This window comes from Scardinius erythrophthalmus, assembly GCF_964197995.2.
Source record: "Scardinius erythrophthalmus genome assembly, chromosome: 1".
Taxonomy (NCBI): Eukaryota; Metazoa; Chordata; class Actinopteri; order Cypriniformes; family Leuciscidae; genus Scardinius; species Scardinius erythrophthalmus.
The window spans coordinates 67,259,107-67,278,291 of record NC_138221.1 but is presented as its reverse complement, the minus strand read 5'-3'; the positions used below and the strand labels follow the sequence as shown (position 1 = coordinate 67,278,291).

At 38.1% G+C, this 19,185-nt stretch overlaps 1 protein-coding gene across 1 annotated transcript in view; it reads left to right on the top strand.

Annotated features, from left to right (window-relative positions):
• fscn2a (fascin actin-bundling protein 2a, retinal) overlaps nt 1-8,426 on the top strand; it is a 9,576-nt gene extending 1,150 nt beyond the window's left edge. The window contains exons 1-5 of the mRNA XM_081360015.1: nt 1-7; nt 6,372-6,528; nt 7,120-7,241; nt 7,334-7,501; nt 7,617-8,426. The exon at nt 1-7 is cut by the window's left edge and continues 1,150 nt beyond it. Of these exons, the coding sequence (XP_081216141.1) occupies nt 1-7; nt 6,372-6,528; nt 7,120-7,241; nt 7,334-7,501; nt 7,617-7,822 (660 nt within the window). The 3' untranslated portion in view covers nt 7,823-8,426. The remainder of the gene's footprint in view (nt 8-6,371; nt 6,529-7,119; nt 7,242-7,333; nt 7,502-7,616) is intronic.
• Nucleotides 8,427-19,185: the final 10,759 nt, after the last annotated feature.

Genomic DNA, 19,185 nt, shown 5'->3' with positions numbered 1-19,185 from the left:
CGGCAAGGTAACCAATGTTTGTGCATTTGTTTTGATATATAATGGTCATTATTATTGGTTTAAAACAAGGGTGCCCAATCCTTTTCCTGGATATCTACCTACTTGCAGAGTTCAGTTCCAACTATAATCAAAAACACAGTTATTAAGTGCTCATGCAGATCTTATTTAGCTAGTTCAGGCTTTCATACTGTCAGTCCAAATCCAATTATTTGTGTATCCAACTGGAATCTGATCTAAAATTATTCACTGTCCACATTGTGTATCACGACTGTTTAGATACGATTTGTGTGTCTTGTGCCACTATTTCGTTTTCTGGAATATTTCATTTCATAATTTTGCAAACATTATGGGAATGTTACTTTTGAATGTTTTATAAACAGACGTCTAACTCAAATGAACATCCAGCTCACAAGTTTCTCATGAACGTGCTAATGAAAGCAAGGGAAGTTATTCCTGTTCTTGGAATATCGCAAGCAAGTCATATGCATTTCTCTCTGAAAGGCCTTGTGCAGAATTCTTCAACCCTCCTCATGGGGACTCACTGTTCTGCTCCAGTTTAGTTCCAACCCTAATCAATCACACCTGAACCAGCTAATCAAGCTTTTTAGGTTTGCTTGAAAATCACAGGCAGGTGTTCTGAAGCAGGTTGGAAATAAACTTTGCAGGACAATGGGTCTCCAGGAGCAGGGTTGATGACCTCTGGCCTTGTGGGGAGAAGAGGATGGTGACATTTGATACAGAGGGGAAAAGGGCAAGCTTTGAACACAACTGCACTTTAAGCTATGAGCCATTATATGTTTAATGCAGTTCATTGTCATAGTCAAATATTTGCAAACTCTTACCTCTATTATCATATAGTAGAATACATGCATTAAATGGCTAACAAAATGCGTCATTAAATAGATAAATGTCAGTGTATGTTTTTTCCACTGCTTGGTTATAGAATCAAGAAGATGTCCATGCAATTGGTCTACTACCTATGTATGGGAAACAACATAATAGGATGTAGCAGGAACTGTTCAAGGCAAGATTGACACTTTTCTTAGTCACCAAAAGGATTTTTTAATGAATATTGCAATGTTTATTATAAATGATTTATCTATGCACATAATTTTTTTAAATTAATATGCCCCTTGCAATGACATCTCTTCTCTGACGACGTGTGCACCGGAGCGAGGGCAGGCTATAGTCCTTCCCTTACAACATGAGATCACAGCAATTAGTGAACAACAATAACAACTTTCGGTGGAAAAAAGTCCTGCCTTAAATGTTTTACTTGTTCAATAAGGCATTTCACTCAGATAAATGACACAATATGAAAGACGTTAACCTATTCCCTTACACCTTAACCCATGCTTAAACCTAAACCTACTCTGTTGGCGCCGATGGCCTCGTGGTCAGCACGCTGACATGTAGCGTCATTGCGCTCAGGCGGCCCGAGTTCGAGTCCCAGCTCATGGACCTTTCCCATCCCCCATCCCCTGTCTCTCTCCCACTTCACTTCCTGTCAACTCTCTACTGTCCTATCCCAATAAAAAGGCAAAAATCACCAAAACCCCCCTAAATCTACTCATACCACCAAACCTTTCCCCAACCTTACCTGTATCCCTCCTCAATAGCAGAACATAGTAGTTAAGGACACTTAATATAATGTGGGACCAGATGTCTCAATTCTCTAATTGCACGGTGAGGAACGAGGAGTGAGGAAGCTTCCAGAGGAGTCATGAGCGAGGATACACAGGTGCATCCTGTGCCGAAGTCTTTCTTGTTGAGAAACCTGACTTCTCACCCTTCACATCTGTCACAAAAATTTTAAGAGATGCAAGGAAGGGACGCGATGATGCACACATTAGAAGTGAGAAGCACACTAGCTCACCTGGACCAGGGTTTGAGACCCCTACTTTAACGTCTTTCCTATTGTGACATTTATCTGAGTAAAATGCCTTATCAAACGAGTAAAAAATGTAGGGCAGGACTTGATTTTTTTTCCACCGAAAGTTGAGTTATTGTTGTTTGCTAATTGCTGCGATCTCATGTTGTAAGGGAAGGACTATAGCCTGCCCTAACTCTGGTGCACAAGTCTTCAGAGAAGAGATGTCATTGCGTGAGGCACATTAATTAAAAGAAATTATGTGCATGGATAAATCATCTATAATAAACATTGCAATATTCATTAATTCATTTTGGTGACTGAGAAAAGTGTCAATCTTGCCTTGAACAGTTCCTGCTACATCCTATTATGTTGTTTCCCATACATAGGTAGTAGACCAATTGCATGGACATCTTCTTGATTCTATAACCAAGCAGTGGAAAAAACATACACTGACATCTATTTAATGACGTATTTTGTTAGCCATTTAATGCATGTATTCTACTATATGATAATAGAGGTAAGAGTTTGCAAATATTTGACTATGACAATGAACTGCATTAAACATATAATGACTCATAGCTAAAAGTGCAGTTGTGTTCAAAGCTTGCCCTTTTCCCCTCTGTATCAAATGTCACCATCCTCTTCTCCCCACAAGGGCAGAGGTCATCAACCCTGCTCCTGGAGACCCATTGTCCTGCAAAGTTTATTTCCAACCTGCTTCAGAACACCTGCCTGCGATTTTCAAGCAAACCTGACAAGCTTGATTAGCTGGTTCAGCTGTGATTGATTAGGGTTGGAGCTAAATTGGAGCAGAACAGTGGGTGCTTCTCAATATCCCTCCTCGTCTCCTCTCTCCTCTGTCCTCCTCTATGACCCGGAAACCGATCGAGCTCAGCCTTCTTTAAGGACATCTCAATTCTCTAATTGCACTGCGAGGAGGCGAGGATCGAGGAGTGAGGAGGCTTCATGAGTCGTAAGCGAGGATACACATGCGGTATCCTTTGCGGAAGAGTTTTATAGACTAAACGTGACGCACGTATCAATTCTCCTCCCCCTTCACATCGGTCACAATCATTTTAATTTATACTTTACCTTTGTACTACCTTGTAGTGGTTTATATAAACCACACATCTCACATATTTCAACAGGGTATCTTGCTTTATTATTATTTATTATGAATTTCTTAAATAACCAAACTTCAACAACATAAAGGCAGATCCTTTGAGCGCAGCTGATGATGCTTTGAAGTGACGTTTGAGTGATCAAGTATTCCAATGTATAAAAAAGCTTTCATTCGATTCCTCTGTCCTCATTTTCTTTCCTTGCAGCCTTCCCTCACATCCTACAGGGGGTGGAGCTGAGACGCAAAGAAAGGAAACGAGGATGCACAAATAAGAAATGAGAAGCATCCAGTGAGTCCCCAGGAGGAGGGTTGAAAAATTCTGCACAAGGCCTTTCAGAGAAACATGCATATGACTTGCGTGCGATATTCCAAGAACAGGGATAACTTCCCTTGCTTTCACTGGCACATTCATGAGAAACTTGTGGATGTTCATTTGAGTTAGACGTCTGTTTGTAAAATATTCAAAAGTAACATTCCCATAATGTTTGCAAAATTATGAAATGGAATGTTCCCATAATTTTTTAACTAACGTTAAGAAATAACATTCAGAAAAAAACATTCTGAAATAATTTTATTACAACTTTATAGGAACATTAAAAATATTGCTTAGAACATATTTTTGTTAGCCGGGTAGTCTGAATTATTTCTGTAGTCAGACATCCTTACAGATGGCTTTCTTTGATCGGTTTCCGATGGTTGAACAAACACACTGCAAAACATAATTTTCAAATAATTTTCCATTTCTGTCTCTGCATATTAAGCTGAAATAGGATGGATCAAGGCACCAAGTGCTTATTAGGCCCTGCTAGGGTGAGTGTTAGGGATTACTCCAGTAAAAGGCTTATGGACAGTCAAGGGATATTTCTGAAGTATCTAATTTGAACCTCAACCTACACAATCTGGTCGCTTTGACTAGTTGGAATAGACATTTGCTGGTAATGTTATTTAAACCAAAGGTTCAGAGAGAGTGACAGAGATAAACATCATGATTACTGGTTTAGTGGGACTCAGCCAGGAGCGCAGAGTACTGAGGTGTTACCAGTGGATTGCCATTGGATTAGCAAAAACTCTTTGAATCAAAGGTGCCAGTGAACGCAACCTAGCCAATCATATTCTATTAAACTATTCATTTTATAATTTAATTTAGAATGATTTTTAAAATACAATTCTTAAATTTAGGAAGTAAAAAAGATTTCCAGAATTCCAGATCTCCTCAAGCAGGGGAATTGCTCCCTTGAGGATCACACGAGGGATCTGGTGTGCCTCACTCACTATCCTGATAGCTTTCTATGAGTCTTTTACAACACCTGCCTCAATGAGTGGTCGAAGGCACGCCTGCCGTGGAAGGTCTTCAAAGGAGCTTCGCAAAATCACTGCTTCAGTCCAATCCCAAGTCGTCTTCCTCACCACTGGTTCAGTCCAATCCCAAGTCGTCTTCCTCATCACTGGTTCAGTTCAATCCCAAGACGTCTTCCTCACCACTGGTTCAGTCCAATCCCAAGTCATCTTCCTCACCACTGGTTCAGTCCAATCCCAAGTCGTCTTCCTCACCACTGGTTCAGTCCAATCCCAAATCGTCTTCCTCACCACTGGTTCAGTTCAATTCCAAGTCGTCTTCCTCACCACTGGTTCAGTCCAATCCCAAGTCGTCTTCCTCATCACTGGTTCAGTCCAGTCCCAAGTTGTCTTCCTCACCACTGGTTCAGTCCAATCCCAAGTCGTCTTCCTCATCACTGGTTCAGTTCAATCCCAAGACGTCTTCCTCACCACTGGTTCAGTCCAATCCCAAGTCATCTTCCTCACCACTGGTTCAGTCCAATCCCAAGTCGTCTTCCTCACCACTGGTTCAGTCCAATCCCAAATCGTCTTCCTCACCACTGGTTCAGTTCAATTCCAAGTTGTCTTCCTCACCACTGGCTCAGTCCAATCTCAAATTGTCAAGTTTGTTTAGTCCAATCCCAAGTCGTCTTCCTAATCACTGGTTCAGTCCAATCCCAAGTCGTCTTCCTCACCACTGGTTCAGTCCAATCCCAAGTTGTCTTCCTCACCACTGGTTCAGTCCAATCCCAAGTCGTCTTTCTCACCACTGGTTCAGTCCAATCCCAAGTTGTCTTCCTCACCACTGGTTCAGTCCAATCCCAAGTCGTCTTCCTCATCACTGGTTCAGTCCAATCCCAAATCGTCTTCCTCATCACTGGTTCAGTCCAATCCCAAGTCGTCTTCCTCACCACTGGCTCAGTCCAATCCCAAGTCATCTTCCTCATCACTGGTTCAGTCCAATCCCAAATCATCTTTGTCGCCACTAGAGCCCAGTCCAAAGTCCTCTCCGTTACCACTGGTTCAGTTTAGCGTCAAGTCTTCTTCTTCACTGCTGGTTTCGAACAGCACCAAGTCTCCTTCGTCGTCTAGCACCGAATCGCCTTCATTGCATTGGCTCTGCCAAGTCATGCGTCCCCCTCCCTCCTCCTCTGCCAAAGCCATCCAGTTCCTCGGCCTCGCCTCTGCTGTATCCCTTCAGTCCCTCGGCTCCTCCAGTGGTTCTACCCAGCAGCTTGGATCCACCTTCGGATCATTAGCTCCGCCATGGTCTAAGGATCCCTCAGCTTCACCTCGAGCCTCAGAGCCACCCCAACCCATTGGCTCCACCTTGGGTCAATGCTCACTTGGCTCTCCACCATGGTCTGTCATCCCTCAGGATACGCCGGCTCGCTTGTCACTCTGGCTCCACCTTGGTCAATCGTCGCTCTGGCGTTGCTTTGGACTTCCGGATCTCCACCTCTCTGGGTCTGCCGGGCTCCTCCTTCCCTCTGGTTCCACCATCATCCTCAGTTACCAACTCTGTTCAGGTCTCCCATGCCCATGTCTCCGCCTTGGTCACACATGCCTGCTCCTCCACTTTGGCCCTCTTGACCTTCAGCATCTCCCTGAGTATTTGTCTCCTCAGCTCCTCCTGGGTCTCCAGTTTTCATGACTTAATTTCTGTCAATCAGGCTCCTGGCTCCTTCTTTCATCATCTCCACTGTGGTGTTTCCCTTCGCCAGTCTTCATCCTCTTCTGGAACCTCATCTTTCCTGCCTCTGTTGGACACCTGTTCCCTGTTTTGTTAATGCTCATTCCCAGTGTATTTAAGCCGTCTGTTACCTCAGATCATGAGTTGTTCGAGGTTGTTCGAAGTAGATTCTCAGAAAGTGCATGTAACTAACCAAAAACAGAATAATCCAGAAACAGCCGTCAGTTGGAGTTTACCAGTCGACAACCTGATGCATTTGTAGAACTATAAATCTGCTGTACTATTTGTTTGCTTTGTAATTTTGTAAAGGAACCAAGTCTCAGTCATTGAGAAAGCTTGCCATGATAAATGTCTTTTGTTTCCAGGTGTTAGCATCTCAGCTAATCAGGATGATGAGACAGACATGGAGACATTTCAGATGGAGATTGACAAAGAGACTAAGAAGTGCATGTTCAGAACCAGCGGCGGAAATTACTGGACACTCGTTACTCACGGAGGGATTCTGTCTTCAGCCACAGAAGTGTAAGGAGTTGTGTTATACACGTATCTCATTAAAACAAACAAATAAACAAATAAAACATCTAAGGTAAAACTTGAGAAACATGAACTATTTAAACTTAAAAATGTTTTCTGTAGTATTTAAAAAAGATTCTGTAGTATTTATTTAAATAATCAAACATAAGCAAATTTTTTGTGACAATTTTGATACTTTCACTGAAGCACATTTCTCTTTAGAACAATTTCAAATCATGCCGGCAAAAATGTTTTTTGCATGTCTGCTATAGAGTGCATTTTTTTCTCAAATGATTCATTTTAAACTACATGGCTGCTGTTTGAAAAAAAATAATGTGTAGCAAAAACTGTTAAATCAGATAATTTACCCAAAAATGTCAATTCCGTCATCATTATTCATACTAATTTTTCTTCCTTCTGTGAATCATAAAAAAACATTTTGGTGACCATTTACTTCTTGTTTTTGAAGGACATGAGGGCGAGTAAATGACAAGAGAATTTTCCTTTTGGGGGTGAACTATCACTTAAACATGTAAATATAATATAATATATAATATGCATACCAATGATCTTGAATATGTGTGTTCTTGTAACTGATAGAGAAGAAAACACCATGTTCGACATTGAGTGGTTGGGCCGACGAGTCGCTTTGAGGGCAAACAATGGAAAATATGTCTGCACAAAGAGAAATGGCCAGCTTGCAGCTGTGAGTGATTCTGTGGGTGAGTGCACACTGATTCTTCTCTGACCTTTTACTAAACTTCCACTACTGGATACAACACGAGTCAGATAAATCCTCTCATGTGTTCGGCAGGGGAGGACGAGCAGTTTGTGCTAAAGCTGATTAATCGTCCTATCCTGGTCTTGCGTGGGGAGAACGGCTTTGTGTGTCACCACAAGAACTCCAATACACTGGACGCCAGTCGCTCTGTTTACGACATCTTCTCATTGCTCTTCAGCGATGGCGCATACCATATAAAAAGTGAGTCATATCGTGTGAGCTGAGACTGACGAGAGTTTCACTGAGCAACACTGACTCTGTTGGGCACTTCTGCGCAAAATTCCTGATGCATGTGTTTTCTTTTTTTCTACCACAGGTGGAAATGAAAAGTTTTGGTATGTCTCCGGCAGTGGTCTGGTGTGCACAGATGGGGACAAACCGGAGGATTTCTTCTTTGAGTTTGTGGAGTATGGACGGGTTGGCATCAAGGGTCAGAATGGCAAGTACCTGCGTGGAGACCAGGGAGGCACGCTGATGGGCGATGGGTTAAGCGTGGACGCCTCTTCCCTGTGGGAGCACTGAGTGCTGAACCAGAGACACAAACACACACTCACTCAGAAACAATCAGTTCTCGTACTGACACCTGTTAAACTAATGACTTTCAGGAGAACGCTGTTCAGTCATGTTCTTTCTTCAGTCTTTTTTGTGAGTGAGTGAAATATGTGTGGTTTTATCTGTTTCTTATACTGTAAATGTTAGTGTCACCCTTTGATTCATCAGAAAAATACAATATTACACTTCACTGCTTGCAGTGGCGGATCTAGAAATTTTTAAAAGCATGACCACAATCGGGCCACCCTTCACAGAGAGCGGCCAAGCTTAACACAAGTCATGCACAATTCTTAAATCAATGAGGTTTTCAAACATTTTCCTGAGTTTCTTTGCTGCTGGCTCTACCGCTTTATTCATTCACTGTTATTTATTAAACTACTACAATAACAGCTTAAATATTTCCATTTTTTTTTCTTCGTTTAGAAAAACACCCATAATAAAATATAAAACAAAATGTATTTATAATTATAAAAAAGCTTCTGTTCAAATCTGGAGTTCTGTTTTCACACTTTTCTGTTTTGGGTTCCAACAAGAATATTCATGAGCATATGATAAAATAAAATAACTACAGCTTAATGTTGTTCTGATCATGTTTTATTTCAAATCTGAGGATAACTCTAAAAATTTTACACCATGCCATGTGATCTTGTTTAGAGGAGACTAAAATGCTAATAATAGTTACTTATAAGCATGCATCATTTTTATGATCTGATTAGGTTTCTTATACAGATTAAGGCAAACGATACATTATTTTGTAGTATTCTACTATGATAAAAGCTATTTCGATTAACAAATATAGCTGGGATTAGCTAAACACTTTATTCTTATGAAAATACCTGATGATGAGTCTACCTGTTATGAGTCTACTTTGTACTTTCTGTGCAAGGGCGCCCTCTGGCGTCGAGTATATATACGTATGAATAGAGTGGTTCAGATATGACTGAACCTGAAAGTCTAATTTGCTGCTGGTTCCTTCGAGATTTTCCTTTGGGGTTTTATAATGGGGTTTTCTGATTTATGTGTAAAATAAAGCCTGTGATAAACATAACTTACTAAGCGAAAACGTAAGTTTTGAAAAAATTATGTTAATTTTTGAAAACTTGTGTTTTTAATAAGTAACTAGAAAAGACAGCTGAGGTGTGAGTGTGTGCAGTGTACTTTGTACTACAAAACATTAAAGTATCGTCACGTTATGTTTACCACAGGCTTTATTTTACCCATAAATTGAAATGACACCATTATAAAACCCCATAGGAAAATCTCGAAGGAACCAGCAGCGCTGTCTCTGCCAGTGACTCCTGTTACTTTAATCAGTTACAACTAAGGTTGGTTATTGAGGCTGCTAAACTGTGCAGTTTAAATGTACTGTATTCGAGGCAAGATTTTTAGCACCTTATGAATTAAATGGTACTTTTGACAAATGTAACTAGTGTCTGGCAGACGCCGTACGATGCGATTTACTAGACTGTCTGCCTGTTATTTTAGTCGATACAGTTTTAAATATGGGTATTTTTCTTACAGAACGCATGGCTTCACTTCATATCACTTTTATGATAGATAGATGCACTTTTATGATGGATAGATGGACTTTGATGGACTTCAGAAACGGCCATTCACTGCCATTATAAAGCTTGACACATTTGTTTTTTATATAGGCTAACTCCGAATGTTTTCATTTGAAAAAAGACGATGTATATACTTGATGTCATATTCATCTAGGATGGCTTGAGGGTGAGTAAATCATGGGCTAATTTACATTTGTGGGTGAACTATAACTTTTAAGCCATAATTTTTACATTTTAAGTAATAATTTAAACTTTTCATTTCATAATTATGACTTAATATGTAAAAAAAATTAAACTTTCTATGTCATAATTATGACTTACCAGAGCATGTTTTTTTCCTTACATGGCAAAAATGGGCTTCCATACCTCCTCATTGTGTTGATGAAGTTAAATGACTGCGCTACCATTACAACCTTAAAGGGGGGGTGAAATGCTCATTTTCACTCAATCTCCTGTTAATCTTGAGTACCTATAGAGTAGTATTGCATCGTTCATATCTCCAAAAAGTCTTTAGTTTTATTATATTTATAAGTGAAAGATAGACTGTACCGAGTCTTTCCGGAAAAAACCGAGCGGCTGGGGGCGGGCCGTGTGGGCGGTGTGTTAAAGCTGTGCTAACGCGCCGAGCTAGTAACGTTAACAACACACAGAGACATTTGTTCAACAGTTTTACTCACCGCCTGCGGTTCCAACGCACGACTGCGGACCTTTATCATTGTGACTGCTCGATCCTTAAGCATTAGACGATCTGCAAATCCGTGATCTGGGCTTTGTTTATAAAACAATCATCGTCGAAATGCAGGGAAACAGTCTTGCTCAACTCGTTTTTGCCCCGGAAAAACAAACTGCATCCACTATTCCCTTAACGCTGGGTTCTTTGGGAATCTGTGCAGGTTTGTCTTGCCCTGGCAACCAAAAACCCACTTCTTTGGTGACACTGACTTCCCTAAAGCCGAGCAGAGCGCTTAGATGAGGTACTGCTTTCGCTCTCTTGCTCTGGTGTACGAGTGCGCGCGCGCCCGCGATCTTACCGGAGAAGTGCCCTTAGGACCCGTATAAGGAAATTCCGTTACATCTGACGTCACGCATGCCCATACTCGAAAAAAACTTTCCGAAACTTGTGACAAACCGGAAGGACAATTTTTGGCACAGAAATACTCCTTCAAACGTACAATTTCATTTTTTAAACTTTGTCCATGTTTAGCATGGGAATCCAACTCTTTAACAGTGTAAAAAACTCAGTATGCATGAAATAGCATTTCACCCCCCCTTTAAGAAATCAAAAATACCACACAGGTTTATTCAGTTAAATGTAATATATGGACACTTTTGCTCAGGATGTGATGTCTCACCACTTTTTGAAACCAACGTACAGAAGACATGCAGTGCAAATTAAAAGCATCTCATCTTAAAAGTCCTGACCAGACAGGGCCTGCATCTTGTAAGGCGACATACTTAGTTCAGACATACTTACTGTAGTACACGTAATATTTTTTATACATTTTGATAAATGCCACCATCAAGTCTTGACCGTGAGCGTCTTTAAAGCGTTTATTTTTATAAGTTTGCCAAAATGTATGTTGGCATAATAATATTAATTATAAACTCCCGTGGTGAAGGCAGTAAATTAACTTGCTCACTGCAGGCTATAAGATGAGAATCAAGATAATTGCCCATCATAATAATTATCACAGATGAACACAACTTTTATGAATTGCGAAGCCTGAATGCAGCTGCCAGAAGTAAAAAGCTAGTTTTGCTATAAACGAACTACCACAGTCCCACGACTTCAACGTCACCATCACTAAACTTCCAACAACTCTTTCGGTTTTTACATTTTGCCCGAACGTTTGAGTTAGAATAGTTTGTAAGAGCACAATTATAACCATAACAATGCTGTAAAAGCGGACTGAGTTTACCTGTTCAGCGTGATGACGTGTAATCTTCTCGACAGACTCTGTATAATCACATTTAGCCACTTGTTAGCAACAAGACACATAACAGCTTAAACAATCACGAGTGGGGTAATAGTGATGAATTGTATGTTGTAGAATAAAACGTGAAAGTATCTTGAGCTTGTGTTCACCACTGACCTTATTTCTGCCATTTAACCAAAATCCCATTTAAAAATTATTTTGGGAACCAAAGCCACTTTGGCTTATAAGTGATGTAATTTCTGCACCACCCCATTAGACGTCCAGAGAGGAGGAGCTGGACGTCATTTGAGAAGTACCACTTGATTTATTTTGGACACTTTTATCACCATGGACACTTTATTCCCCTTCTTTGGATTTTATGTTAAATGTCCAAATGTGTTAAATTATGTGTCTCCGAGGCCTGACGCCACACCAACTGTGTCGATCTGTTGTTGCTCCTCCCACCACAATATAATACATCCATGAAGGTTTACAATTTTTACATGAACCATTTCAAATGCACGTTTACTAATACCAGACTTTATGGTTTTGTTGACAGAAGACGCAAGAATTAGAGACTCTTTGACTCTTTTTATTTAAAAGAGGTTATTTATTTATTTATTCCCTTCTATTATGTTATTCCCCTTTATTCCCCATTTATAGCCTATTCAGTAGAATGTATGTTGGAGGACCATCACAATAAAGTGTTAGCAGATATTAAGCAGACTGCACAGCAAAATCCCCAGAGTTAAATTAACTCTGTTCAGAGAACATTTTGTCCCTCTCTACAGAGAGATAAAATAACTCTGAATCAGAGTTAAAGTTAATGAGATACTTAAGTGATTAATTAAGTGATGATTGGGCATTAAAGGAGAACTCCGGTCAATTTTAACATTGAGCTCATTTTTTTGTACATTTGGAGTGCTGTCAATACAGAGAACAACGACAAAAATCGGTGTTGCCTACACCGAGTTATTCTATTTTTAAAATTTGCACCCTGTTGACTTCAATGGGGCAAGTACTAAACCTGCTTTTAGCCTCTTAACATCCTTGATGTGTCATTACAAGTGCACAGAAAATGTGAGTGATTCCTTCTGAGTGAACACTAGTGAATCTGACTGCAGTAGATGTGAAAGATATGTATAAAAATGATGTTATTTAAGCCAGCGCAAATACCTGTGTTTACATCCTGTTTTCGCCTGAAGTCCAAAGTAGTCGTTTGCCGAGTTCACGCGCATAGGTTTAGTACCTATGATCACGCGCGTGAACTCGGCAATCGACTACTTTGGACTTCAGCCGAAAACAGGATGTAAACACAGGTATTTGCGCTGACTTAAATACTTAGATTCACTAGTGTTCACTCAGAAGAAATCACTCACATTTTCTGTGCACTTGTAATGACACATCAAGGATGTTAAGAGGCTAAAAGCAGGTTTAGTACTTGCCCCATTGAAGTCAACAGGGTGCAAATTTTAAAAATAGAATAACTCGGTGTAGGCAACACCGATTTTTGTCGTTGTTCTCTGTATTGACAGCACTCCAAATGTACAAAAAAATGAGCTCAATGTTAAAATTGACCGGAGTTCTCCTTTAATGATGAACACCTGCTGTCAACAAGATCTCAGCAGAGGAGGATTAAACAACTCCATAAACAGCATTACCAGCTTCACTTATTACTAACCAGACTGACTTTATTTCTGTCAGACGTCTACAGAAGTTCTTATTGAGAATTAACCGAGGTTTAGATGTTGACGATTTATTCAAAATGTATGATCACCAGTATGGTGATGAGTGTTTCCTTCAGTTGGGCAGTTTGACTCTTCTTGCGAGTTTGTGGTTTTTGTAACAGTGTTTACCAAAACACGTATTTTGTTAAATAGAAAGCCAACAACAAAGATGATCAGGTGATATAGTTTTTAACAGCAGATAGTAAAAAAATGCACTTATCTCTTGACTGTCTAAAAGTGATTATTTGATGTTAATAGATTATATTCACTAACAATACTCTCTAGCCACAGATCGGACATTCTGAATTTAGATTTTTAAAATACATTATAGGTATTTTTTTTTTTTTTAAACAAAGACATCAATAATCAGCATATGAATCTCAACAATGGTGACATGCTTCATGCTGCAATGCATGCTGGGAGCCACAATAGTATAAAACTCATGGCTCCCAGGATGCATTGCGGCATGAAACATTCTTGATGTCTGTCTTAGAAAAATAAATTCCCTTATTATGTATTTAAAAAATTCAAAATGTCCAATCTGTGGCAAGAGAGTATTGTTAGTGAATATAATCTATTAACATCAAATGACCACTTTTGGACAGTGATGATATAAGTGCATCACTCTACTTTTTGTTGATGAAAACTAGATCACCTGAACATCTTTGCTTCTGGCATTCTTTGCAACAAATTACATGTTTTGGTAAAAACTGTTACAAAAAAACACAAACTCACAAAAAAATAAGCTATGAGTCAAACTGCCCAACTAAAGGAAACACTCATCACCAATATGGTGACCAACCATTTTCAATAAATCGTCAACATCTAAACCTCTGTTAATTCTCAATAAGAACTTCTGTAAACGTATGACAGAAATAAAGTCAGTCTGGTTAGTAATAAGTGAAGCTGGTAATGCTGTTTGTGGAGTTGTTTAATCCTCCTCTGCTGAGATCTTGAGAGATTTAATGTCTTATTTTGTCTTCAGTTGATTTCATCGAAGACTGTGTCTGAAGTCAGTTGTAGTTCCTGTGTTTCTCTTTTTTTCTGTTCTTGTTTCTCTTTCCTTCAGCGATTCTGCATGTTGACAGCAGGTGTTCATCATTAATGCCAAATCATCACTTAATTAATCACTTAAGTATCTCATTAACTTTAACTCTGATTCAGAGTTATTTTAACTCTCTGTAGAGAGGGACCAAATGTTCTCTGAGTAGAGTTAATTTAACTCTGGGGATTTTGCTGTGTGTCTACTGGGGAGAACCGGGCGAAAGTAACAAAGCGATTTTTTTCAGAGCCATGACTATATTAGCATATCAAGCTATGACAGCACGTTTAGTACGCAACCCTTGACGGAGCTGCCAAATATCACGTGATTTCGTCATCGTTTCTCGCGGTTAGGTCTGGAAAGCAGTTTTCGAGTTCGATAAGTACTGAAGCGGTACTTTTTTTCTAATTACAAGTTGTGTTTTTCGTTTCATGTGTCACACAGTAATGATCAATCTACAGGTTATTAAGTGCTTTAACACATCCTGAAGTTTGCCTTGTCAGAGTTTTTCAGTATATAAGTAAATCAGGTTTAAATGTCAGGAGTTCCTGTCAGGACGAAAGTAACACTTGTTACTTGTGTCCTGCTATATAGTGAAAACAAGTGTTTCTTTTGTCGTGCTGCTAATGTGGTGACTTTCTCTGTGTTGCAGAATTTATTAAAACATGTTTATGTCATATTATACCAACAGAACATGGGAAGAGTGAGGGTCAGTAAGACAGAAAGAGGTCTGATTCAGTCAGATGTTTATGAGAGGGCGTTCACATTTAAATCAGCTGATTTCTGTGTCACCATTTTTTTTCACTCAATCTGTTTCCATTTACCCTAGTCACATTTAAGTTTTAGCCATACCTTATAGCTTTTCCACCTCCACCTATGAATTTGCAGGGTTTCCATCCTGATGTTTTTATGCAGATTTTAAATGTAGGCTATGCATAAAAACAGCTTGATGGAAACATGACTATTGTTACATTATGTTGAGAATTTATATTATGGTAATTTAATTTAATTTTCGTATTGAAAACACATTTTATAAAATAGATTGACATTGCCAATCATAATATATATATATATATATATATGTATATATATATATATATATATATATATATATATATATATATATATATATATATATTCTAATTCAAATTTAACAATTCAAGTTTGTAGGCCACTCTTGGGTTATTTTTGAAACATGAAACTGAAATTTAAAATGAAAATGTAAATTAACAATTTTTTGCAAATATAAAGTCAAGTCAAGTCAAGTCAAGTTTATTTATATAGCGCTTTTCACAACACAGGTTGTATCAAAGCAGCTTCACAGTAATAAATTAGAACAATACATCAATGTTTGTTTCTAGTGGAACGTCTACGTTCGGTAATGCTGATCAATAGTATCGTTGATTGATTAATTCAATTAAATATCCCCAAATATCCCCAACTGAGCAAGCCAAAGGCAACAGTGGCAAGGAACCGAAAAACTCCATCAGGTGACCTAATGGAGAAAAAAAAAAAACCTTGGGAGAACCCGGGCTCAGTCGGGGGCCAGTTCTCCTCTGGCGTTTATGAACTAGAGGTCGGAATAAAGGCCAAAATATGTTTGCAGTTACATGTTAACAAGGTCAAACTCAGGTATATTTAGGCTAATAAAAAAACAAAAAAAACAAAAAAAAAACAAGAGTAACACAAAAAATCTAGCTTGTATTGTTGTGTTACTTTTGACCCAACTGTGTGTTACTTTTGTCCCAACTGATGGAGTCGAAAGTAACATGAGCAGTCTTAAGTTCAAAGTGAAATTATACCTTCTACATTTTTACAAAATACCACCTGACTGATAGACCACACTTGTGAGTGACTGACCACAGCAAATATATCTCTGTCTAAAACATCATCTTTTCAAATTGTGTTTTTCTGAAAAATGGTACTTTCGCCCCTGCTCTCCCCTACTCTAATGAATAATATGGACGTGCAAAGTTCAACAGAATGTTCAAAAGTAGTAGTTTGGTCATACTTAGCAAAATTCTAAATTGTAGCATTTTTGTTTGTGTATATTTCCATTTTTGTTTGTGTATATATTATGGTCTCGCATTTATATGGCACAGCTGCAATTTAATTCCTCGTTTCAAACCCGGAAGTGTGAAAATAGTCCATTCGAGGAGGAGCTGCTGGACATTTACCTGTGACATGCACCTGTCTCACAGTGAAACCGAAAGCAGTCGATGACTGTAAAGACGCCATTTCGGAAGATAGAAAATCAGCAATCGCTTCACATGTGACAGTAAGTTCGTTAAACTTTTCATAGCTGTAATATCGATAGAGTATTTGCGTCTAAACATTTATTGTGGTCTAAACAGACAGTAAAGATAGTTTTGCGGTTTGATATTCTGTATTCTTTTGGCTATTGTCCCGCCGTTTGGTGTTGTAGACATGCAAATAATATCTCATTTCGTTATTAATTTGTGAATTAGTGTGACGCGGTCCTCCGGACCGAAATACGTGTATTTTTTATACTGACTTTTATTTTTAAATTGCGTAGCTCCAAAAGTCGGTCACTTAAAAGACTGAACCCAGTTTCATCTTGACCTGCTTGTGAATTTTTTCACAGCAAAGCTCTTGTCCGTAAACCGTTTGGTAAGTCCGCTAGACAGGAATTTGGTAAATAGCCGTTCTTCACGTTTAACATCAATTTATGATAAACACAGACCGCTGGATTACAAAAACACTTGTTTTTATATTGAGCTTGATTTGTGAAAACTTTCACAGTGCAGTTTCGGTCAATTAAACTTTCCCTGAGTGTTTAATGAACCATTCTGATTTGTGAAAGTTTCCACAGTTCAGTTTGGGTCAGTTAACCCTTCACTGAGGGTTTAAATTACAGATTCTGATTTGTGAAAGGTAGTAAACTGTTAATTCATCATTTATAAAGTATTAACAGACTTAAGCAGTTAATAAATACAGCTATAAATGATTTATTCTTGATTTATAAGCATATCTATAATGTGTTTAATAATTGTATTTTCATACTTTATTAATGATAAATTTATCATGTCTAAAAGAAGTAATGCACTATTTTCAAACCAGTTGTTTAGGAGTTGTCAGTGAATCATAAGATCACTTATAAAGTGTAAGAAAATGATTAACAAACTATTTAAAAGTACATTCATAGTCATACATCTTATTATTCAGACATATACTAATAGTGACTTAGTGTTTAAGTAAATTATTTATTATGTATTTCTACTGTAATATATGTGTAATTCAGGTGGTATTAAAGCATTTGGCTGTGGTCAGTTAACTATTTTTGTGAGCTCATCAAAAGGATGACAGTAATACAGAACATAGAGATATTTTACTGAGCCTTTAAATCTCCTTTGTAAATGCTTTACAAGGCATAATCCTCACTTTAGATGAGCTCACAAAAATAGTTAACTGACCACTACTAAATGCTTTATAACTACCTGAATTAACCCTGAAATACATGTTAATGAAGCATTTATTAGTACACTAAGTAATTATTACTAAGTGTGGCTGCAAAGAGCTCGCTGAGAATGCACTGTGGGTGAGTATTAAGTTATTAATATGTCTGTCTGGCATATTTTTAGATAAACACAACAATAACAAAAAATTAAATAATGTGTAAAATATTTGATACATTTTCTTATTACAATGTTATTCAGATCCAGTGTGATAGCTGTTTGCTCTGGGCATATTCAAAATGTACTAATCTGATCCTGAAGGAGGTTGAGTCAATAACCAAAGTCCATGACTCTTTACATTTTGGAATGATGTCAATATACACATGATACGATGCTGTAATGGAAAGTGATACACTATTTTGTTAACAAAAGTTTCAAATAAAGACAGTGTTGTTTTCATGCCTTATTGTGAAAGAGAAAGTACTTTGAAAACTGAAAATGTAAAAGTAAAGATTATCTGTACATGTCTTGTCCAAGTGTGTTAGCTATAACAAATATTAAGAATGAATAAACCTTATATGTACATAATTTTAAACTGAACTTTTTTTTTCAATCATAACAAGCTATGTGTATCTGCTTTCTCAGCCCTGTTACACTGACATTTTAATAAAACTGTTCATTTAAGTGATTCACAGATCCTTTCACAAATCAGAATGGTTCATTTAAACACTCAGGGAAAGTTTAATTGACCCAAACTGCACTGTGAAAGTTTTCACAAATCAAGCTCAATATAAAACAAGTGTTTTTGTAATCCAGCGGTCTGTGTGTTTATCATAAATTGATGTTAAACGTGAAGAACGCTATTTACCAAATTCCTGTCTAGCGGACTTACCAAACGGTTTACGGGGCTTTGCTGTGAAAAAATTCACAAATCAAGCAGGTCAAGATGAAACTGGGTTCAGTCTTTTAAGTGACCGACTTTTGGAGCTATACGCAATTTAAAAATAAAAGTCAGTATAAAAAAATACACGTATTTCGGACCGGAGGACCGCGTCACACAAATTCACAAATCATGAATAACGAAATGAGATATTATTTGCATGTCTACGACACCGCACGGGCGGGACAATAGCCAAAAAAATACAGAATATCAAACCGCAAAACTATCTTTACACACAAACTCAAACTCAAACACATGATAAAGTTGAAAGTCTAGGCCTAGTTCACGACACGTTAACTGTAATACTCATAAAATGGCCGAAAATGGTTAAACTTGCAGTTACTTTTTCCTTTAACAGGAAAATATTAGTTTAATGTTGAAATCTTCAGTTGACTTTAGTATTTTATTATTTTTATAATCTATATTATAATGTGTGTTGAGTGACGCAGTAATATTGGGGAAAGAAAGTGTGGTCATAGGATAAACATAAAAATAACATCATACTTGCTTAATGCGAGACGAAAAACGGATTGTGAAAAACACCTGCAAGAGTTCAGCAGTGTCATTAAAGTGAAGATGAATTCATTATTTAAACGAGGCTGCTGTGTTTGAAAGTGTGGCCGACATGTCGGACATGTTGCTCTACAAAAATACTATTAACTGCAGAAAAACTGTTGACGTTAAGTTAAAATTAATTAAATGACATTTAAATAAAATGTGTCAAAAT